Raw genomic sequence first — 23,418 nt, forward strand, 5'->3', positions numbered from 1 at the left:
CCAGGGAGAATAGGATAGTTTCCAATACCTTCTGCAGAGGCCTGACTGCATGGGCATGACCTCAGTCTGTGCTGTCGACTACAGGGCCCACGGACAGCTGTGGTGTGGCCAAGAGACCGCTATCCTTGGAAAAGGAGACCTTAGCTCAGAATTACCATACTTCCCATGTTTGTATAAGACGCAAACTTTTCCCAAAGATTTGGGGTCTAAAAACTGAGTGTGTCTTATACAGTGGTTATGGCATTTCAAATGCCATAGATGGAACTGAGGACGAGGCAATATATGAAGACAGTGATTCATCATCAGACACAGATGAGGACAAGCTAATGGATGGGAGTTTTGATAGTGATGAGGAGTTGTATGAATTTTATGATGAATAAAACTTGAGATCAATAACTTTATGTAATACATACTCTTTTTTCAAATTTCAGGTCCCAAAATTAAGGTGCATCTTATACATGGGGAAATATGGTACTAGCTAAGAGACCTTGAGTCAACTGACAACTTAGAACCTCAGTTTCCTCATCTGTAAATGGACAATAACTTACAGGGTTCTGGTGAGGATTTTACAAAAGTGTGTGGAGCACCTAATGTAGAACCTCAAAACTGATTACTTAGGATACAAATCCTTTAACGTACACTAACAGATGCTAGGAGTAGGGGAGGGAGGAAACGGTGAGGAGGTATATAAGTAGACTAATGCCACTATCTAAGAAATAGTAGGCATCCGTTCAATAGTAGCTATTATTTCACTTTTAAGAGTTGAATGGAAGCTGAAAAAAAATTTTTTTAACTGAGCCAACTTTGCCAGGATCTTATTTATTCATTTAGAAAGGAAAAAGAGAGAGGAAGTGGGGGAAGAGCAGGAAACGTCAACTCCTATATGTGCCTTAACCAGGCAAGCCCAGGGTTTTGAACCAGTGACCTCAGTGTTCTAGGTTGATGCTTTATCCACTGTGCTACCACAGGTCAGGTGGTAACACAGTGAATAAATTCTTTTGTTTTTTTTTTGTTTTTTTTTTCTGAAGCTGGAAACAGGGAGAGACAGTCAGACAGACTCCCGCATGCACCCGACCGGGATCCACCCGGCACGCCCACCAGGGGCGACGCTCTGCCCACCAGGGGGCGATGTTCTGCCCATCCTGGGCGTCGCCATGTTGCGACCAGAGCCACTCTAGCGCCTGAGGCAGAGGCCACAGAGCCATCCCCAGCGCCCGGGCCATCTTTGCTCCAATGGAGCCTTGGCTGCGGGAGGGGAAGAGAGAGACAGAGAGGAAAGCGCGGCGGAGGGGTGGAGAAGCAAATGGGCGCTTCTCCTGTGTGCCCTGGCCGGGAATCGAACCCGGGTCCTCCACACGCTAGGCCGACGCTCTACTGCTGAGCCAACCGGCCAGGGCTAAATTCTTAAGCAGACCCAGAACAGAAGAACTGCTTCACTTATCCACAGAACTGTGAGAGATCATAAATGCTTTTTTAAGCCACTAAGTTGTTTTTTTGACAGAGAGAGGGGGACAAACAGGGACAGACAGACAGGAACGGAGAGAGATGAGAAGCATCAATCATCAGTTTCTCGTTGCGCGTTGCGACTTCTTAGTTGTTCATTGATTGCTTTCTCACATGTGCCTTGACCGCGGGCCTTCAGCAGACCGAGTAACCCCCTGCTGGAGCCAGCGACCTTGGGTCTAAGCTGGTGAGCTCTTTGCTCAAGCCAGATGAGCCCACACTCAAGCTGGTAAGCCCATGCTCAAGCCAGATGAGCCTATGCTCAAGCTGGCAACCTCACGGTTTCAAACCTGGGTCTCCATGCCCCAATCCGACGCTCTATCCACTGCGCCTGGTCAGGCAAGCCACTGAGTTTGCAGGTAAGTTGTTATACAAGAAAAGTTAACTGGGCCCTGGCCGGTTGGCTCAGTGGTAGAGCGTCGGCCTGGTGTGCGGAAGTCCCAGGTTTGGTTCCTGGCCAGGGCACACAGGAGAGGCGCCCATCTGCTTCTCCACCCCTCCCCCTCTCCTTCCTCTCTGTCTCTCTCTTCCCCTCCCGCAGCCGAGGCTCCATTGGAGCAAAAGATGGCCCAGTCGCTGGGGATGGCTCCTTGGCCTCTGCCCCAGGCGCTAGAGTGGCTCTGGTCGCGACAGAGCGACGCCCCAGATGGGCAGAGCATCCCCCCCCCTGGTGAGCGTGCCGGGTGGATCTCAGTCGGGCGCATGCGGGAGTCTGTCTGACTGCCTCCCCATTTCCAGATTCGGAAAAAAAAAAAAAAAGAAAAGTTAACTGATATAAAAGGTAGTGGACATCTTTCACCCTTGCCTCCTTAGCATCTATTTTGCTTGTATGATTACAGCACCCATTTTTCTTTCTTTTTTTTTTTTGTATTTTTCTGAAGCTGGAAACGGGGAGGCAGTCAGACAGACTCCCGCATGCGCCCGACCGAGATCCACCCGGCACGCTCACGGGGGGGGGGATGCTCTGCCCATCTGGGGGGTCGCTCTGTCGCGACCAGAGCCACTCTAGCGCCTGGGGCAGAGGCCAAGGAGCCATCCCCAGCGACTGGGCCATCTTTTGCTCCAATGGAGCCTCGGCTGCGGGAGGGGAAGAGAGAGACAGAGAGGAAGGAGAGGGGGAGGGGTGGAGAAGCAGATGGGCGCCTCTCCTGTGTGCCCTGGCCGGGAACCGAACCCGGGACTTCCGCACGCCAGGCCGACGCTCTACCACTGAGCCAACCGGCCAGGGCCTATTTTCTTCTACCAGTTTCAGTCCATGTGATTGTGGGAAAGCAGAGGCTACACGGCTCCAGAGGTGGGCATGTGAACCAGGTCCGGCCACAGAGCATGGCATCTGCGGCAAACACTAATGGTCAGCTAACCCAACTCCCATTCCCAACCCTCTTTTCCCTAACCCACTTCAATTAAAGAGTCTAGAGGAGCAAAATTCTTTCCTAGCCTCCCTTAAAGGTAAAAGTCTGTGACTCAGTTATGGCCCATGGGTTGCAAAGAGAAGTCTGCCAGGAGCCTCTGGGAAAGTTCTTTCTTTTTTCAAAAAGGAATAGTTAGCCTGACCTGTGGTGGCGCAGTGGGATAAAGCGTCGACCTGGAACACTGAGGTTGCCGGTTCGAAACCTTGGGCTTGCCTGGTCAAGGCACATATGGGAGTTGATGCTTCCTGCTCCTCCCCCTTCTCTCTCTCTCTCTCTCTCTCTCTCTCTCTCTCCCCTCTCTCTAAAAATCAATAAATAAAATTTTAAAAAAAAGGAATAGTTAATGCTAGTATCTTTCCTGCTCTTTTAACCACCTTGAAACTGGCTGTGATTTTTGGAGCTGCAGCCATTTTGTAACCATGAGGCAAAGGCTAAGAGCATTTTCAAGGTAACAATCCATTGCTGAACCATTGAATTAACAGTGAAAACTACATACTTCTAGACTTGCTGATACACAAGAAAAATAAACTTCTTTTTTTTTTTTTTTTACAGAGACAGAGAGTCAGAGACAGGGACAGACAGATGAGAAGCATCAATCATTAATTTTTCATTGTGCATTGAGACACCTTAGTTGTTCATTGATTGCTTTCTCATATGTGCTTTGACCATGGGCCTTCAGCAGACCGAGTAACCCCTTGCTCAAGCCAACGACCTTGGGTCCAAGCTAGTAAGCTTTGCTCAAGCCTAATGAGCCCGTGCTCAAGCTGGCGACCTCGGTGTCTTGAACCTGGGTCCTCTGCATCCCAGCTCTATCCGCTGCACCACTGCCTGTTCAGGCTGTAACTGTCAGTATATTTAAAATGCCTTTTAACTTTTTCTTTCTTTTTTTTTTTTTTACAGAGACAGAGAGAGAGTCAGAGAGAGGGATAGATAGGGACAGACAGACATGAACAGAGAGAGATGAGAAGCATCAATCATCAGTTTTTCATTGCGACACCTTAGTTGTTCATTGATTGATTTCTCATATGTGCCTTGACCGCGGACCTTCAGCAGACTGAGTAACCCCTTGCTCCAGCCAGCGACCTGGTGAGCTTTTGCTCAAACCAGATGAGTCCGCACTCAAGTTGGCGAGCTCGGGGTCTCAAACCTGGATCCTCTGCATCCCAGTCCGACGCTCTATCCACTGCGCCACCACCTGGTCAGGCTAAAATGCCTTTTAATAAGCCATGTACTTACGTGGTAATCAGGAGGGAAAATGAAAAGTGAAACAATTAGATAGCAACAAATTAAACTTTCAATTCCCAAAATATAGAAACAACCTGATTCACTGTCAGGAGACAGACCCAGATGTATCCCTTTGATGTTCAATTTTCTTATCTATCACCTGGAGATATTTCCTAAGTATTTACTTCATATGGATCTTGTTAGAACTAACTAAGATAGGATTTATAAATGTGCCTGCTGCTAAATATTCTTTTTTTTTTTTTTTTTTTTTTGCTTTCTATTAAAGTAGGAATTCAGCTGCAAGTGGCTGGGGTTGGTGGGTACAGGAAAGAAAGATTGGGGAGTGGGGCCCTGGCCGAGTAGCTCAGTTGGTTAGAGCGTTGTCCAGAAATGCCAGCCTCCGGTCACACCCCATACTTCCCGTGCCTATGGCACCCCGCCTCGGTCTCTGCCGTCCTTGGGCAGGGCGGCCCAGCCCACTTCCTTTGCCCTCTCCAGCTCAGTCTCTCCTCTCCTCGTCTTTCTGCCTCTCAAGAGGCTAATTACCATTCACAGACATGGTCTGTACAGTTCCATCTTCAATGTTAAAAACTGTGAATGGCAAGCGAGGTATCTAGTCTGAAGTTTCTCCTTTGAAGTCTTTTAACAAGTCACCAGGGACTGCTGAAGGCACAGAAGCGATGCTTAGAATACTGAGCAGGACCTGAAAGCTGCTGCTGCTGCTGCTGCAAGGGAAGGAGTGTCAGGCCCCCACATTCCCAGACGACCCCTGAGGAACCCCCTCTCAGCTTTCCTCCGTGCTGGCCTGGAAGCCTCAACAAGGACGGAGAGGGCAGACAGCTTAACCTGCAGAGAGATCATGGCCTCACAGACGCTCAGAGCTGCAGTGACACACCACCGTGCTCCCCACACTCACCTCCCACGCCAGGCACTTCCCCACCCCTCACACACGACAGACACGCTGCTCCAGACCCTCCCCTGTTCGTCTGCGCTCGCACTCAGCCCACAAAACAGACGCAGGATGACAGTAGCTATCTACTGCCTGCCTGCTGCATGGAAAGAGGTTACACACATGGTTCTCAATCCATTGCACGGACTCTATAAAGTAGGAGTTATTACGTACCTCTTCATGGCTGAGGAAACTGGCTCAGAAATGTGAAGCTCTTGCCTAAAGTCCCAGGGCTGGTAAGTGGCAGAACCAGATTCAAATCCCAAATCAGTCTGGTCCTCCTGCTGTGCCACGAGCCTTCCAGCCTGAAGCTGGGCCTCAGCCGATTAGTTAAAGAATATCTCACCTGATGGAGCTCAGTGGGAAGAAGATGTTTTCCTCTGTCAGGCAATTTAATTTCCTGCAGAAAAGAAGCTTCGTACTTACTAGCTTCATTAGTGTTCTACTCCCTCTCCCTCCTCCTTTGCTAACTGCTGAAATTCAGTTTTGATTGAAAAATACTCTAACCATTCACTCTTCCTTAGTCACTGGAAATTACTGCAGCCAAGTGACAGAGAAAAGCAGAGCTAAGCCACTTCCGCTGGCTCCGGTCCAGGGCAGGGACAGCTCCTATAGCGTCCACAGAGGAGGCGCGGCTGCCATCCGCCCGCAGCTACATCCAACTTGTCTGAGCCCAGGCTGTTTCACCCCACTCTGGGCTTTAGAGAGTCAAGTTCCAGAGGTGAAGAAGCAGACGTGGATTCTTTAATTTGTTTTCTAATAAAATGAAGTTTATAACTGGAAGATAAAGCAGAAGCACATCCAACTTGTTACTGACACCTGGCCTTCCTCGGTGTCCTCTCCATAAATTCTACGATGGAAGAGATGGAAAGCATCTATCAACGTGCGCTGTGTTAGAGGAAGGTCTCCTGTGGCTCTAAACACACTCATCACCTGCAGGCGCACGTGCACGCGCGCGCGCACACACACACCCACACACCTGCAAATGGCCCCCACTCCACCTCCACTCCCTCTCTCACACCTTCTAACTGACTATCTACAATTGCAACCAATTGTTCCGTTGTAAACTTAAAAGATTTCTCTGAAAGATTGCTGATGTTCAATCAGCTTACTAAGCAGCTTAATCTTTAAAAATCAGCAACTTAGCCTGACCAGGCGGTGGAGCAGTGGATAGAGCAGGGGTCCCCAAACTACGGCCCGCGGGCCACATGCGGCCCCCTGAGGCCATTTATCCGGCCCCCGCTGCACCTCCGATAGGGGCACCTCTTTCATTGGTGGTCAGTGAGAGGAGCACAGGATCCATCCTCATCCTGTGCTCCAGGAGTACTGTATGCGGCAGTGCCACAAAGTGCAGCATGGCTCACATACAGTACTACTTCCGGTGACGTGGGATGCACGCATCGCGGCTCCGGAAGCGCATCATATCACCTGTTACAGATAGCAGTGACAAATATGGAACCGGACATTGACCATCTCATTAGCCAAAAGCAGACCCATAGTTCCCATTGAAATACTGGTCAGTTTGTTGATTTAAATTTACTTGTTCTTTATTTTAAATATTGTATTTGTTCCCTTTTTTTTTTTTACTTTAAAATAAGATATGTACAGTGTGCGTAGGGATTTGTTCATAGTTTTTTTATAGTCCGGCCCTCCAATGGTCTGAGGGACAGTGAACTGGCCCCCTGTGTAAAAAGTTTGGGGACCCCTGGGATAGAGTGTCGACTGGGATGCGGAGGACCCAGGTTTGAGACCCCGAGGTCACCAGCTTGAGTGTGGGCTCATCTGGTTTGAGCAAAAGCTCACCAGCTTGGACCCAAGGTCGCTGGCTCGAGCAAGGGGTTACTCGGTCTGCTGAAGGCCGCAGTCAAGGCACATATGAGAAAGCAATCAATGAACAACTAAGGTGTCGCAAGGAAAAACTGATGATTGATGCTTCTCATCTCTCTCCATTCCTGTCTGTCTGTCCCTGTCTATCCCTCTCTCTGACTCTCTCCCTGTCTCAAAAGAAAAAATCAGCACCTTAAAGCTAACGTTTGCACGTCTCATTGACCGGTCCCCAGTGAACAGATAGGTACACTCAGGCGCTGGCTAGGAGGGTGAAAGAGACCTCCCCATGAGGCAGCAACAGAGCAAGTCTCGTCCTCCAGGCTTTAGGGATGTCCTAGGCGTCACTCCCAGGAAATTTCAACGCTTTTGTCTCCTGGGCCAGCAAAGCCTCTTGGCTCAGTTAACAAGGAGGGACTTGAGGCAGCTCATGCTGCTCCTGTAATTTGGGGGACCTCTGGGGATCCCAGAGCTGCCCTGACCTCCCGCATGAGGCTTGGCCAGCTACCAACAGCTTTTCAGCGTCCACCTCCCAATCCTCCCGGAAAACACATCAAAGGAGATGCTCCATGACATGCCTTCTCGACTCCACCCAGGCTCTGGCTGGGCCTCACCAAGGCTGCTCTGGGAATCCAAGTGCATACAGGAAAGCTAAAGAGAAACTTGACCCTTCACCAGAGTGAAAGGGAAGACCAATGCTCCAAACCTCCTGGGAGTCGAAGGGCAGCAATTATTCATGGCGGAACTCCCTGCCTGACCCCAGCAGTCCACACCTCTTAGGCAGTGTGGCCTCCTCTTTCCCAGGAACTCCTGGGCATCGGGTCCCCTGGACTTGCCAGTCATCATTCGAACTCAAACTCATCTCTCAGATTTTCCCTGAAATTAGCTAAGATCTGAATGGTGGTCTCCTAAGATGGTATTAACCAAAAACACCAGTAAATGTTTTGCTTTTGGAAATGTTTGCTTTTGTGTGAATACTGCCAGAAAAGGGAACCCAGTGGAGGACTGCAGACCCTGGAAAAAGCAGCATGTTTGGATGCTGGACTTTCAGTGTCTTTCTTTTTTTTTTTTTTTAATATTTTTTAAAGTTTTTTTTTTAATTTTATTTATTCATTTTCAGAGAGGAGAGAGAGAGAGGGAGAGAGAGAAACAGAGAGAGAGAAGGGGGAGGAGCTGGAAGCATCAACTCCCATATGTGCCTTGACCAGGCAAGCCCAGGGTTTCGAACCGGCGACCTCAGCATTTCCAGGTCGACGCTTTATCCACTGCGCCACCACAGGTCAGGCCGACTTTCAGTGTCTTTCAAACAGCACAGAGGCAGTCATCTGCCTGTGCATGGAGAGGTCAGTGCTGGGAGAGAAAAAGCAGCATCCGGACAGAACGGAGAGAGATCTCAGGGCTTGAAAATATCATCTATCTTCCTTGCCTTTCTACACCCTCAGGCAAGCACTGCTTTGGTTTCAAGGTCTTATTTCTTACCTGGATTGTTGCCAAAACTTCTAACGGGTTTCTCTGCCTGCAAATCCATTCTGTCATTTGGCCTTATAGGTGTCAACAAAAGGTCACTGCCACCAATCCAATGCCAACAGGAAGAGGCTCCAATTTGAGGTGTAGTAAACTGAGATACTTTATTTAGACCAAAAGTTTGTAAACCCAAGGCATGCAAGACACAAAGGAGCCTGACCAGGCGGTGGCGCAGTGGATAGAGCGTCGGACTGGGATGCAGAGGACCCGGGTTCGAGACCCTGAGGTCGCCAGCTTGAGCGCGGGCTCATCTGGTTTGAGCAAAAGCTCACCAGCTTGAACCCAAGGTCGCTGGCTCCAGCAAGGGTTACTCGGTCTGCTGAAGGCCCGCGGTCAAGGCACGTATGAGAGAGCAATCAATGAACAACTAAGGTGTTGCATTGCGCAATGAAAAACTAATGATTGATGCTTCTCATCTTTCTCCGTTCTTGTCTGTGTGTCCCTGTCTATCCCTCTCTCTGACTCTCTCTGTCTCTGTAAAAAAAATAAAAATAAATAAAAATTTAAAAAAAATTATTGAGAATCCCAAAGAATTAAAAAAAAAAAAAAGACACAAAGGAAACTGAAAGTGCTCTTCCTTTAGATCAGGGGTCGGGAACCTATGGCTCGCGAGCCAGATGTGGCTCTTTTGATGGCTGCATCTGGCTCGCAGACAAATCTTTAATAAAAAATAATAACATTAAAAATATAAAACATTTTCATGTATTACAATCCATTCATTTCCTACCGCTCATGTTCATGGTTGTGGGTGGCTGGAGCCAAACACAGCTGTCCTCTGGGACAACACCTAATTTTTACTGGATAATGCCTAACATACACAGGTCGTTGTATGGCTCTCACGGAATTACATTTTAAAATATGATATGTGGTGTTCATGGCTCTCTCAGCCAAAAAGGTTCCTGACCCCTGCTTTAGATGAAATTCTGGCCTGCTTATATAGAGATAGTTCCTGTCCTGGTCCCTGATTGGGACCATTTTTATGCAAATGAGGAATCCAGATATGCAGTTTGATTGGTCCAAATTTTACTACCTGGTTGGTAGTAATCACATGCTCTGATTGGTCAGTGAATATGCAAATAATAATACAGCTGCACAGCTCTTATTGCACAGGCAGGTTTCACTCCATTGGTCAAAATATGATTCATGGAACTCCTTTATAAGGTTAGATTCAGTGGGCAGGAACACAGTGCAGGAGCTTGCAGCCCTTGGAAATGGTAGGAATCCTCTTCCCCTAAGCCAGACTGAAGGGGAGTTTGTAACCTCGTGTAAGGCTTCAAAGGTCATTGCCTGGTCCTCCTTATGTGCAGTCTACATATTTATTCTAAATACAATTTTACAGCTATTTGAGTCCAGTAATTTCTATACCCATGCACATACCCAGACTCAAACACAGTGACAAATCACAAGCCCAAAGAAGTCCAGAACCAGTCGCTGCTCACACGGAGGGAAAGGAGAAATGAGCCCTCCCCTGTCCTGGAGGCCATCACAGCCACAGTAGGCGGTGGGAACGTGCTGGGCTTTGTGCAGCCAGTATGCCCTAGTCTGACACATAGACTGACTTCTTGATCAGTTGGTCACTATACTGAACTAGTTTATATATTTTTAAGATCAGCCTTGCTTATGGGCATGGAGATACTAAAAATCCACAGAGGCACAGAAATACCAGCAGCATATGAGCATATACAATTACATCTTTACACATGGGTGCACATGCAGTTACTTTAAGTTTAAAAGTAGAAGTTGCATGAACTTGCAAAGTATGAACTGAGCTGATCTGGGGTGTAACAACATACCAGGGAAGCATTCATCTGCTTCAAGTCTTTCTCTTGGCCTCTGTCTTAATCTTTATGTCTTCATTTCTTTGGTTGTTAGATCTCACAAATGGCACTGGAAGTGATTAAAGGGGACACCTAGAAATACAGCATAGAGTCATAATTTTCCAGTTTGTAAGGACGTACTGAGAAAGATTCGGTAAAAATGCCAGGGAAGGGGTTGGCCAAGTTTTCTATAAATGGTCCAGTAGTATATATTTCAGGGCCATAAGGTCTTTTTGCAATGACTCAGCTCTGCTATTGTAGCAGGAAAGTAGTCACAGATAATAATAAATAGATGAACACAGTTACGTTCCAACAAAACTTTATTTACAAAGTCATTGGGCCAGATTTGGCCCAGGGGCCTTAGTTTACAGACCTCCATACTAGGATCTAAAGAACACAGAAGCCATCAAGACTGTCTTCACAGGTTTCCAAAGGTTGGTAGGGACTCTAGTCTGTCTCCTCCAAAAAGGGCAAAAGTCAACTGCTTTGGATGTGGCGTCAGTTTTGTCCTGATAACTTTGTACTGTTTTGATGTTTTGAATGAGTGATTTCAATCCTTCCTTCTTGTCCCTCCTTGCCTCTTTCTGTGTCTCGTATACACACCTCTACATCCTCCCCATTCTTCTTTGTTCTGTCCCCTTGCACTCACAGGGTTGGGTGATTTGGGAATGAGACTCTCACATCCATCCTCGCTAAAATCCTGGCTTTTGCCTCCTCGTCTGTACTGGAATAAAGTGCAAAGAGCACTTGTCCGGATCCCTAGGCATTGCCACGAGCTTGCTGTATGACTTTGAGGGAATCACCTAATCTCTCTCTCTCTCTCTCCTCATCTGTCTAACAAGGGAGTTGGTTAACCAATCTCTAACATCCTTTCTAGCTCTAAGCTTGTGATTTTAGGCAATTGCAGCCTCAACTTTTGGTAACTGTCTGAGGCCATTAATTAGGATGTCACTCACAGACCTCAGAGAATCTGCCAGGAGGTCAGAGAAGTTAGCCACATGATCTCCCGTAGTTGGTGGCCTTCCTAAGGAGGGGTGTAGACGCAAGCTAACTTTGGGGAATCTGAGATCTGACCCCACTAAGGGGAGGAAAGGAAGACCAATGCCTCAAGATACCTGTGCTCTAGGAAAACTAACGTGCATTCCTAAGCTGCCACTGCAGTAGCTACAAAATGCGCACACACATTTCCTTAGTTGGAAAGAGGCCCCCAGGGAGCTCCTGTTGAGAGATGGGTGTTTTCAAAGGCTGATTGATTTATTTGTATATTTATTTATTTATTTATTTATTTTCAGAGGCTGATTTAATGGCGGGCTCACCAGGTGCATGCGCTGGGCCCCGACTTCTGAAGGGCCCCGCAAAACCCCAACTTGACAGTTTTTTTCTAGTAACACCAAGTTGGTTTCATATGTGCAATTTTAACATTAATAGTACATAATATTATCTATTTCTTTAAAAATATGTTAACATGTATTTTTATTTTCCCTGTCTCTCTCTCTTTTTTTTTTAAGGGGCCCAATATTTCCTTCTGCCCCCGGGGCCTCAACCGACCTTAATCCGCCTCTGGACGCTTTTCCTCCCTCACCAGACCTCCTGTGCGGGGCTCACTCTCCTGGCCACGGAAAGGACTGCCCTCAAAGCCCAGCAAATAAACATCTGGATAGGTCAGGAGGAACCGGAGGCTGTGAGGGGTTAAAAAGTGAATTAACAAATTTTGGCCCTGGCCGGTTGGCTCAGCGGTAGAGCGTCGGCCTGGCGTGCGGGGGACCCGGGTTCGATTCCCGGCCAGGGCACATAGGAGAAGCGCCCATTTGCTTCTCCACACCCCCCCCCCTTCCTCTCTGTCTCTCTCTTCCCCTACCGTAGCCAAGGCGCCATTGGAGCAAAGATGGCCCGGGAGCTGGGGATGGCTCCTTGGCCTCTGCCCCAGGCGCTAGAGTGGCTCTGGTCGCGGCAGAGCGACGCCCCGGAGGGGCAGAGCATCGCCCCCTGGTGGGCAAAGCGTCACCCCTGGTGGGCGTGCCGGGTGGATCCCGGTCGGGCGCATGCGGGAGTCTGTCTGACTGTCTCTCCCCGTTTCCAGCTTCAGAAAAAAAAAAAAAATTTAAAAAGTGAATTAGCAAATTTCAGCGTTTGCCAAAGGAAAAGTCTCTGTGAGCAAGGACAGGAGGTCAGGGAGGCTCAGGGGGCTTGGACTTGGATGGGGGCACGGGCTGGTGATGGTGGGCAGCAGAGAGGGGATGGGGTTTGCACAGCAACACCCCTACTCTCTCAGAGCCCAGGGGTTTGTGGACACAGCGGATGGGCAGGGGGCTGGAGCCCTCTCCCCTCCTCCCAGACAGTGCCAAGGGGTGGGGAGGGAGTGGAGAAGCCCACCTCCTTATCTGCGGCAAGGCAGGCTCTTACTGTCTGACTCTCATTTGTAAAAAAAAAAAAAAAAAAAAAAAAAAGCTGTCTCATTTGTAGCCTAAATAATTCACTCACCCATCTCTCAAAGAGCATTAGGAGAAAAACAAAACCAGCACAGACCTCCTGCTCGGGCTCCCACTGCACTGACTGCCCAGGAGGCTGGCAAGCGGAGCTAAGCTGCAGAGGTGAGTGAGGGCCACCTTCGGAACCCTAAAATATTTACCATCTGGCCTTTCTAGAAAGTCTGCTAACCCACGATCTACTCCCCAACCTCGAAGGAGGCTATGAGAACCTGTGACCTACTCCTTGACCACCCACCCTGTGACCTCACTGTGGGCAGAGATTCAAAGTTGCCAGAGTTCCGCTATTCACAGTCTAGTGAGGAAGGAGATGGCATCATTGTCCATCCCGTTACCCAAACAAGACAAAGCAAAAACAAGAAGATAACCCCTGGAGTGGGGGGAATAGCCTTAGCTCTTCTGCAAGGGGCGGGAGTTGAGGGAGGGAAAGAAGCCGGTAGGGATAGAGACTCAGGCCCAACCCATTGTCTGAAGGTCAGAATTCGGCATTGCCGGGCTAGTCTCTATGGATACCCCCCACCCCAATCTGCAATCTGGCCATCCTGGCCGATCCCTGCAGTCATTGAAATCCTTACTGATGAGATACCCAAGGAGCCCCTGTCTCTGAGTCCCTGAAGCCTGTGTGTGTGTGTCAGCCTGTCTGTGTCATCCCTCAACCTTGGACAGAGGTCCCATCGAGCCCAGCAGGACCTCGGAAGGGCTGACCAGTCAGAGCCTCTGAATGTTGCCGCCTAAGGATTCTGGAAGAGATGGGTCCGAACAGGCAACGGGGCTGCCAGCTCAGGGTGTCCCAGCTGTCATGGAGCTGAGTGACCTCTGCGCTGCCAGGGGGCCTGTTTGGAATCTTCTGAGCTGAAGGCAGGGTGGAGATCCGGTGGCCCCGCATCCGGTGTGTAGGTATTCTGATTATTTCAGATAGAACAGTGCTTTGGAAAAAGTTCCTGCTGTAGGGTTCCCAGAGAAAAATCCTGCTGTTCAGCCAGTTCTTTGAAGTACCTCATCTTCAGATAAAAGCAACGTGGGAGACCCGGTTGGAGTCCACCATCCAGGCTAAGTTGAAAGGTCAGCAGCCTTAGACAGTTAGGAGGATCAAGCTGCGAGGCCTTGGGCAAGTCACCTCACCTCTCTGACTTGTTCCCGCATCTGTTCAAACAAGCAAACAAGCAAACAAATAAAAACTGAAAGTGCGTGGATGGCGGTGATTTTTTTTTTTTCACTTTTTTTTTTCCTCTTTTTTTTTTATTATTATTTTTTTTAGAGAGAGAGAAGGGGGAGGAGCAGGAAGCATCAACTCCCATATGTGCCTTGACCAGGCAAGCCCAAGGTTTTGAACCGGCAACCTCAGTGTTCCAGGTCGATGCTTTATCCCACTGTGCCACCACAGGTCAGGCCTGGATGGCGGTGATTTTAAGGTCCCGTCCATCCCCTACACCTCTGTGAAAGCTTTGCTGGAAAGTTTGGCTTCATCGCTGCGTTCCTTCCCCAGGTCAAGCCGGCCCCATCCAAAAGCCATACAGCCGGCCTGGCACAGGGGGAAGTGTCTTCCTGCAACGTGTTAGCAGCGTGCCGGGGATCTGGACTTACGTGAGGGAAGAAAGTGGTGCACGGTGACTGTGACCTCTTGTTTTCGTGTTGTGTGGCCAGGGGGTGGTGGAAAAGCTGTGGGAGTCTCATCCCCAAATCTTCAACATGCCCAGAGCCTATGGCCCAGAAGCCGCGGTCTGGTATCTACATTGTCCTTTGTCGACTACTCTCCGACTTGACTGGCCATTCCTTGAGGGCAGGTATTGTATTTTGACCTTCTTCTGTGTCCCCCTGAGCGCCCAGCACAACACCAGGTACGTGGCTGGAGATCTATCTGTCCATCTCTGCTGAGCGGCCTCACCGAAACGCCCCTGGAAAAAGTGATGCTGCATCGGGCATGGGACATGTGTCCAGGTAAGTGAACCTCCAAATTTGCTGGCTGATAACTGCGTACGATGTGCCAGTCCATGGCTCAGTCTAGCTGTCCTGCCCAGGCCACGACCCCAAGAGCTATCGTGTCACCTAGAGAGCAAGCGAGGAGGGAAGGTTAGAGAAGGCAACAAATAACCCCCAGGACATGCAGGTCATGTGGAGGTCACTGCTGCCATCCTGTCCCTGTTGGGGACCAAAAGCCAACAGGGTTTTTGCAGTTTAAATTTTGGGGGGACAGAGGTGTGGGGAACTGGCTGTAAGCTGACAGTCTGCCCAACCCCCCACCTCACTTGCCTGATTAGGTTGCAAAAGGTTGTTAAGCTGTGGTGCTGGATTGTTTACACTACCCCCCATGTTCCCCAGAAAGACTGGAGGCAAGTTTCTTCTATCCTTTGTTTTGTGAAGTTAAGATGTTATGTATGGTGGGGGTTTTCTGCACTTGGTAGAATTCTTGGGTTGCCTTGGAAATGTGATCACAGATCTCTCTGATTTGCTAATGGTCACTTTGCCCTATAAATAAAGCAGGAAGCGGGTGTTGGGCACACTCTGTTCTTGCCATCAGCATTGCAGAGGCCTCCCGAGTCCATCCTTTTACTCTAAGCCTATTTTCTTAATTCTGCGCAGATCCCACTCAGGACCTGGAGTTACTAGCCGTGCTAGTTGGCGGCATGTCCCCCTAATGAAGTCCAGCCTGTGAGAGTGTGGGCAGGTGGCCCATAAATCAGGCACAGTGTGCTTCAGATTAGTTACTGAAAATACAAGTATAGTAATCTACAGTTTACAATCCCAAACTATAAAACAGTGACAAATGTCACCAGCTCTGTGTGTGTTGGGGGGTGTGTGTGTATCTCACTCTCTTCTGGTCTTAAATATACTCAGAATGGCGACTCCCTGGCCTGCTTGAGCATAGGAAGCTCTCTTTTATATCCAGCCACACTTTTTCTTGCTGTAGCTCCCTCTGTTCTGTGCTCTCTGAAAATGTTGCTCTCTTCAGAAACCCAAAGGCGCTTGTTTTTTTTTCCTTGTGTGCTGGTGGCGAGGCGAGGCAGAAGCGGAGCTCTGGCTCACCCCACGGTATCATTTGTACAGATGGCAATTCAGAGCCACGCAACCGATGAACCTGACACACCTGGACTTGCTGAGGAGTTTGATACAATTTTAATTACCCCTTGTTCTGCAGGGTGTGAATTCTCCTGGCTCACAACACTGCAGTTGGACTAGAGGAAGGCAGGGGTGAACCGCAGGGGATCCTGGGAGTATGGGCAGGGTCTGCAGCAGGCTGGGTGGGCAGGGTGGCTACTATAGAGTCCCTTCGGAATTATCTGGATAACTGCCTCAATTCTCTACTTTGTTCTTATGGACCTGACATTTTCCAAGAGGCAAACTCACTCCAGGTGAAGGAGCAAACCAAAACACATGAAGCATCAGGAAATTTGTCCAGAAGGACGTCCACATGGCATTTCAAATCCAGGGGCTCTGACTCCAGTCCCCAGAGTCAAGAGAGACTTGGGGGGACTGTCTGGGGATGTGCCCACATGGTTGGCAGACCTCAGTTTAGGACACCAACACCTCCCAGGGCTCCTGTGCCCCCCTGCCACCCCAGGTGAAGGGGGAACACTAGGAGGGCAGTGTCCACCCCGGGTACCTTGGTGGTTTTGACTTTGTGCCCACTGCTGCAGCTCCACCCCGACAGGTCTGGGAGCACTCTGCACTCCTCCCCGGGCAGGCAGGGCTCCATGTGGCACCACCACCTCTGCAGGACGATGGAGGCTGCGGGAGAGAAGGCAATGGGGGCGGCGCTAAGCTCACGGGCGTGCAGCGTGTGGTCAAGGGCGCGGGACGGAACGAGGTGCATATTTCCAACACGACTGACTGGCTTTGAGCCCTGCCTTTCCCTGTAACCATATCAACCTCAATCCCGCTGACCCCTGCATCACACCGATGACAGTGTGGGGTGAAGGCAGGGGACGCTGTGTCCAAGGCAACCCCTCCAGCTGAACCACCACATCAGCAGAGAGGCATAGTCCCAACATACCCCTTGGTGTATGTGAGCAAGTGTGTGAGCCGGTCAGAGGGGTCCAAAGACGAGTGCACAAGCAGGTGTGTGTGTGTGTGCATGCTGGCAGGCGTGTTTATAGTGCTGCCACGTGAGCGTGAGAAAATAAGCATGGGTGGAGTGTGGGAAAGGGGGCGGGAGTGCAGACTTGCACGGATAAGGGGCTCCCGCGTGCCCGGAGGCCGGCTTGAGAAGGACCGGAAGGCCAGTGTGGAGCCGGGTAGGAGCGGTCAGAGAAGGCAATGTCTGTAGGAGTGAGTGGGAGGCGACCAGTCTGACGGGAGGTGTCAGAGGACCCCTGTGAGGGGACACGTGTGTGTGCCAGGCAGTGAGTGCCAGCCGGAGAGGAAGCATGTGCCTGCAGGAGCCTTCCTCGCCTATGAAATACAGTGGTCACGCCTGCCCTCCCCCAGAGGTTTCCCCCACAGCTGAGGCCCGACACGGAAGCCCTGAGATGGGCAGGACATTGTGTCCCCAGCAGACGGTGAGGCCGAGACAGACCTTCTCATCTGTCTGATCAGGCCCTCCTGGCCGGGTGCGGGCCTCTGGCCTCTCACTCACCGTCCACGCAGGAGGGCCTGGCCCGCGTGGTGCCAGCCACCTGGCCCGAAGAACAAGAGCACTTGACAGTTTGGGAGCGTTCCTCAATGCGGTTCCGGTTGCAGCAGCGATGGGAAGCTGTCACCTCGCAGGTGCCCTGCTTCACGGGGACTGAAAGGGGCCCGGCTAGGTTCAGGCACCCGGCTCGGGCCCGCGCCCCTGCCCTCCTCTCCCTGCCCTGGGCACCCCTCCAGCCGCTCCTCCCAGCTCAGGGGAGGAGAAGACTGAGGAAATGAGGAAATCTTCATGCTGCTTCGGAGTCCCTGTCCCCTCTTCCCTAGTGAGGCCACACTCGTCGCCCTGTGGCAGAGCCTGGCCCTTGAGCAGAAAAAAGATGAGTCCCACCCCAGCCCACACCTCCTGTCTTCCTCCCAGGAGGGCAGGGGCCCCAGGGCTTAAAACTCCCGGGCAGGATCATCCGCTTACACAGGCTTAGCCATCCCAGAAGGAAAACCACAGAATCAGGCCAGGAGGCTGAACTCAAGCCCCCACCCTGGGGCCTCTCTCCCTGCAGAACACCTTCCGGCCCCAAAGGGAAGGTGAGCACTGGGTCTGCCCACGCCTTCCCGTGACTGGCACAGCAGAGGGCAGTTTCCTGGGTGAATGAAGAGCAGAGGAGGAGCCAGAACCCCGAGAGTCGGTGGGTTTTACTCCACCTCAGACCTCTGCCTGTAGATTGGGGTGGTGTCCAGCACTCCAGGTATCCTGGGGAACCCCCACCCGGGCCGCACCACCTCCCTCCTCCCCCAAACCTGTGGGAGTTGGAGGCTGCAAGGAAGCTGAGGCCAGGAGGATCCACAGCCAGGCCAGGCAAAGTGCCAGCAGCCAGCCGCCCGTGCTCCAGTTCCACGTGGCCCTCTCATGCATCCTGCAGAGAGAAGCACACACTTTGCTCGACTCCAGGCAAGAACCCCCCACCCAGCACCCAGCCCCAGTGCCTTTGTGCCCTGTGCTCTGGAAGGCACGCAGGTGGGCAGTGTTCACACCTTGTCCCCAAGCCATTCCCAGCCTGGCCCAAATTCACTGTAGAAAGTAGTGAGTGCTTCCTGACCAGGCAGTGGCGCAGTGGATAGCGGGTTGGCCTGGGATGCTCAGGACCCAGGTTCAAAACCCTGAGGTCGCTGGTTTGAGCGCGGGCTCAGCAGTTTGAGTGCAGGTTGCTGGCTTGAGCATGGGATTATAGACATGACTCCATAGTCGCTAGCTTGAGCCCAAAGGTCTCTGGCTTGAAGCCCAAGGTTGCTGGCTTGAGCCCAAAGTCACTGCCTTGAGCAGGGGTCACTGGCTGGGCTGGAGCCCCCTCCCCAGGTCAAGGCACATATGAGAAAGCAATCAATGAACAACTAAGGTGCCACAACTATGAGTTGATGCTTCTTATCTCTCTCCCTTCCTGATTGTCTCTGTCTCTTAAAAAAAAAAAAAAGGGCCCTGGCCGGTTGGCTCAGCGGTAGAGCATCGGCCTAGCGTGCGGAGGACCCGGGTTCGATTCCCGGCCAGGGCACACAGGAGAAGCGCCCATTTGCTTCTCCACCCCTCCGCCGCGCCTTCCCCTCTGTCTCTCTCTTCCCCTCCCGCAGCCAAGGCTCCATTGGAGCAAAGATGGCCCGGGCGCTGGGGATGGCTCTGTGGCCTCTGCCTCAGGCGCTAGAGTGGCTCTGGTCGCAACATGGCGACCCCCAGGATGGGCAGAGCATCGCCCCCTGGTGGGCAGAGCATCGCCCCTGGTGGGCGTGCCGGGTGGATCCCGGTCGGGCGCATGCAGGAGTCTGTCTGACTGTCTCTCCCTGTTTCCAGCTTCAGAAAAATGCAAAAAAAAAAAATAAATAAAAATGCAAAAAAAATAAAAAAAAGGAAGAAAAAAAGGAGGTAGTTAGTGCTTTCCTAGCAGGAAAGTGAGCAGGAAGGGAGATGTCTTGAAGGATGAGCCAGACATGGTCCCATGGAAGGCTGTGACTCGGGAGAAGCCATAATGCTGACTCATTTTTGGAGCACTTGACCCAGACACTTTTCAAAGGGCGTCTTGAATCCTTCATGGTTATCCTACAAAGTAGAATTAAGTATACCTATTTTTCAGATGAGCAATCTGACACTCAAGAAGCCCGGACACTACCTAAACAACCAGTAATCAAGGACTGGCTAGATATATTGGGGAGCATCTGTACAAATGCAGTCCCATCCAGGCAGATGTAAAAAAGAATGAGGAGACACTTTATGTACTAAGGTATACAATGATCTCTAACAATAATCCACCATTTAGGGGGGAAAGCAAAGTGCAAGATGGTGTGTAGAAAACCATGTAAAAGGAGGCATTGTATGTGTTGCTCCAATATGCATAAACTAGCTCTGGAAATGTACAGAAATAATCCTGGTAATATTGGTTGCCACCAAGAGGGTTAACTGGTTGGCTGGGAGATAAAAGTAGAGAGAAACTTATCTTTGTCCCTGTCATGCTTTTACATTTTGGGTTTTGAACTGCAGGGACATCCTAGCAATTCAATTAAAAACAAATTTTTAAACTGAGGCTAATAGAAGTCAAATGACTTGCCCAAGGCCAGGCAGCGTGTGGGTGACAGAGCGCAGAAGCCTGTCCCAGTCCCAATGCACGACCTTGCTTCTGCTCTCCTGCCCTTTCCTTCTCCTCCTCCAGCCTTGATGACTCGGGCCTCCCAACTCTGTCCCAGAGGATAGGCTAGAAATGGATGGAATCCCAAGAAGCAGAAATACAGAGTAGCTGGGAGCTGCTGGGTCCCCCGGGCATCGCTTGGTTCCCACAGGTGCCAGCCTAGTGCTGGGAACACCAGAGGCCAATCCAAATGCCAGGACCTGGCAGCTCCCTTGGGTAAGATGCTGGATATCTGCCCACCTCTCTTCTCTCCATCTTCACCTGTTCCTCACTCACCTTTTTGGGGATATTTCAGCTTCTGTCTGTTCATCCACTGGCCTCAGACTCAATCTACCTAGACAAGGAAGAGAGATTCTTAGGGGTTTGCAAGGGACAGAGAGTCTATGGCCCTGCAGGGGCTAAGGGGGGCCTGGGTGAGGGCAAGGGGGTCGGCTGAGCGCTGAAGCAGAGCCCAGTTCTGAGGCTGTTCCCCACGGTGCCAGGGCAGGGGCAGTTTCTCCTCTGCCCTGGAAATGTGAAGGGGTCCTCAAAGATTCTGGAGACATGAAGGGCGGAGCCTGACAAGAGTAACTAAAGGAGTTTCTGTGTCCCAGGAGGAAAGCAGTGCTGATTGCAGGAGCTGTCTGAGAACTAATGCTGTCACCTGTCTGGCCTTGGGAGGGAGCCGGAGGCGGGGCAGGGTTCCTGAGCAGAATCTGACAGGATGCCACACAAAGGCACCTGGGAAAGACCAGTGAGGTCCTGAATCCTCTTTGCTGCTACCTCCCACCCACCTGACACCTGCTTCCTGGACTTGGCACGGAGGTGGCTCAACCCTCATTCCTACTGCGCGGGGCTAGGACAGGGGTCCTACAACTCCCTGAGGCCCAGAGAGTCAGAGGCCCCAGCCCCAACGGCTTCTCCATTTCTTCCTAAGACCTCTCCTCCCTCAGCCTTCAAAGGGAGGTAGGCCAAAGTAGGTAAGAAGGTGTGGCCCAGGAAGAAGCCAGAACTCTGTGTCCTAGGTTCCTGGAGTGAGAACCCAGAGAAGACCAACGGGCCAGAGGGAGGAAGTGGTGCTGACACCCTGGGGGACAGGTGTGCTTGCTCTGTGGGCAGAGAGCGTCTGTCCTTCCGGATGTACCTCTCCTCTGATTGGCATCCTCTCGCGTCCCCATCTGGGACCTTCAGTTTCATCACTACAAATGCAGGGTTGTCCTCTCCCAGGTGGTCCCCATCCCATTTCTCTGAGCTGCCACACCCTCTAGCCCAACTCTCCTATTTCTCCTGAACCCCAAGACCCGAAAGACCCAGAGGGCATTTAGGCTGGATTTTCTAGCATTCTGTTTCCTCCCTTGGTGAGAACTGGAGAAAGAAGCTTCTGGGGTTTGTTCTTGGGCTTCCACACTCCTGCCTCAGTTTCCCTACCTGTTTCCCCCACCCACAATCCAGGCCATGGGGAGGCTGATTTAGCAATCGGCATACCAGCCTGGGCTGAGGATGGGAACCACAAGAACCTTTCCCCTTTCCCCACCTTCCTTCGCATCCCCTCTCCCGCCCCCACGCCCACTCAATCCTGCAAATTCTGAGCCCCCATCCCTGGAACCTACCTGTCCCACGTCTGTGTCACTGGTCCCACCCAACGGCCTGAGATTCTCCTCGCTCCTGGGCCGGGACCAAGACTCCGACAGGCGACATCCGGCGGGAGCGGCCAGCTCGGGTGCTGTATAGTCCGGAGCCCTGTGCCCCTCACCAAGTTGCTGCGTCCCCGAGGCAACGGGGCTCTGGCCAAACTGGCATCACGGTCCTGTCGGGGCCCGCTCTGCGCCCGGGGGGAGCTCTGGGCCCGCCCGCTCGGCCAGCTCGACCGAGCTCAGCCGGGGTCCCTTAGCCGGGGTCCCTCCGAGGCTCCCACCCGCAGGCCTGGGAGCGCGCAGTCGCGCTGCAGCCGCGTCCTCCTCGCCAGGGGCCGCCTCTGTCCGCCAGCCGCAGGCGGGCACCCCCGCCTCCTCCAGGACAGCGCAGGACGCCGTGCACTGCGCTCGGTCCGGCGGGCGGCGGGCGCAGCGGCCCCTGGCGGCCGAGGCAGGATGAGAGAGTACACTGAACATCCCTCTGAAGGCTGGGGTCCCTCAGCGAGGTCCCCAAAGCTCTCCAGGTATTGGGGCTTCCGGGGGTGGGGGGACGAAGTGTGAGGAGTGATTGCGCAGACCCTCAGGGGTTTTGAGCCTTGAAGATACTAGAACTGCACCAATAAGATAGCCACTAACCATAAATGTAAATACAAATCAAATAAAAATTTTAGATAGAGGTTCCCAGTCACACTCACCACATATAAAGTGGTCAGGAGCCACATATAGCTAGGGACTACACAGTATTGGGCACAAAAGATAGAGAATATTCCTACCATTGCACAAAATTCTACTCTACGATGCTCTTCTAGATATGTGAGCCCTCCCGTGTTTAAATGTCAAAACTCAGGAGTAGCAAACAACCGTTACCCTAGGAGTGATGTCCTCAGGGGTGGACAGGACTAGGGGAGGCGGGAGGTATGAGGGTAGAAGCAGGACAGGCAGGAGGGCTGCACTAGGCTGGTCCCCGTGGATGAGGATGTGAACCCCAACTTGGGAACCAAACTCTGAGACCCAGTTTCTTTATCATAAAAATAGCACTATAATTACAATTTTATAATTCTTTACAGGGTGAGATTTTTTTTTTTTTTTTTTTTGTATTTTTCCGAAGCTGGAAATGGGGAGAGACAGTCAGACTCCCGCATGTGCCGGACCGGGATCCACCCGGCACGCCCACCAGGGGGCGACGCTCTGCCCACCAGGGGGCGATGCTCTGGCCCTCCGGGCCGTCGCTCTGTCACGACCAGAGCCACTCTAGCGCCTGGGGCAGAGGCCAAGGAGCCATCCCCAGCGCCCGGGCCATCTTTGCTCCAATGGAGCCTCGCTGTGGGAGGGGAAGAGAGAGACAGAGAGGAAGGAGGGGGGGAAGGGTGGAGAAGCAGATGGGCGCTTCTCCTGTGTGCCCTGGCCGGGAATCGAACCCGGGATCCCTTACACGCCAGGCCGATGCTCTACCACTGAGCCAACCGGCCAGGGCCTACAGGGTGAGATTTTGGACGTGCAACTCTTAGATAAATGGGAGAAGGAGGTAGTCTGTGAATTTCTCTCTTAAGAAGAGGGACAACCCTCTTAGGTTAAGAGGACTTAGCGGTTGGGGTAATGGGGAGGGAGGGGCGAGGCAAGAGGAAGAAGCTCAGTTCTGAGCTCGGAGCCACTGCATATAGCCTGGATAAAGAGCCTATCTTTTTTTATTTTTTTTTTTTTTTGTATTTTTCTGAAGTTGGAAACGGGGAGGCAGTCAGACAGACTCCCGCATGCGCCGGACCGGGATCCACCCGGCATGCCCACCAGGGGGTGATGCTCCGGGCGTTGCTCTGTTGCAACCAGAGCCATT

At 51.6% G+C, this 23,418-nt stretch overlaps 1 protein-coding gene across 3 annotated transcripts; it reads right to left on the bottom strand.

Moving 5' to 3' along the window:
- Positions 1–10,555: 10,555 nt before the first annotated feature.
- TAFA3 (TAFA chemokine like family member 3) lies at positions 10,556–21,940 on the bottom strand. Of its 3 annotated transcripts, XR_010747386.1 has the most exons (7): positions 21,560–21,940; positions 20,251–20,304; positions 18,104–18,219; positions 17,313–17,462; positions 16,341–16,465; positions 14,324–14,785; positions 10,556–13,882 (listed from the first exon to the last, which is right to left on the bottom strand). XR_010747386.1 is itself a non-coding variant. In XM_066352929.1 (6 exons), exons 3-6 carry the CDS (start codon positions 18,216–18,218, stop codon positions 14,774–14,776), a joined length of 402 nt encoding a protein of 133 aa, XP_066209026.1. In that variant the 5' UTR covers position 18,219; positions 20,251–20,304; positions 21,564–21,940; the 3' UTR covers positions 10,556–14,773. The 3 variants fall into 3 exon arrangements, 2 of the variants coding, with proteins under 2 accessions (XP_066209026.1, XP_066209025.1); XM_066352929.1 differs by having other exon boundaries at positions 10,556–14,785; positions 21,564–21,940; XM_066352928.1 differs by having other exon boundaries at positions 10,556–14,785.
- Between the last annotated feature and the right edge of the window lie 1,478 nt (positions 21,941–23,418).

The sequence above is a fragment of the Saccopteryx leptura genome, chromosome 11 (genome assembly GCF_036850995.1).
Source record: "Saccopteryx leptura isolate mSacLep1 chromosome 11, mSacLep1_pri_phased_curated, whole genome shotgun sequence".
NCBI lineage: Eukaryota > Metazoa > Chordata > Mammalia > Chiroptera > Emballonuridae > Saccopteryx > Saccopteryx leptura.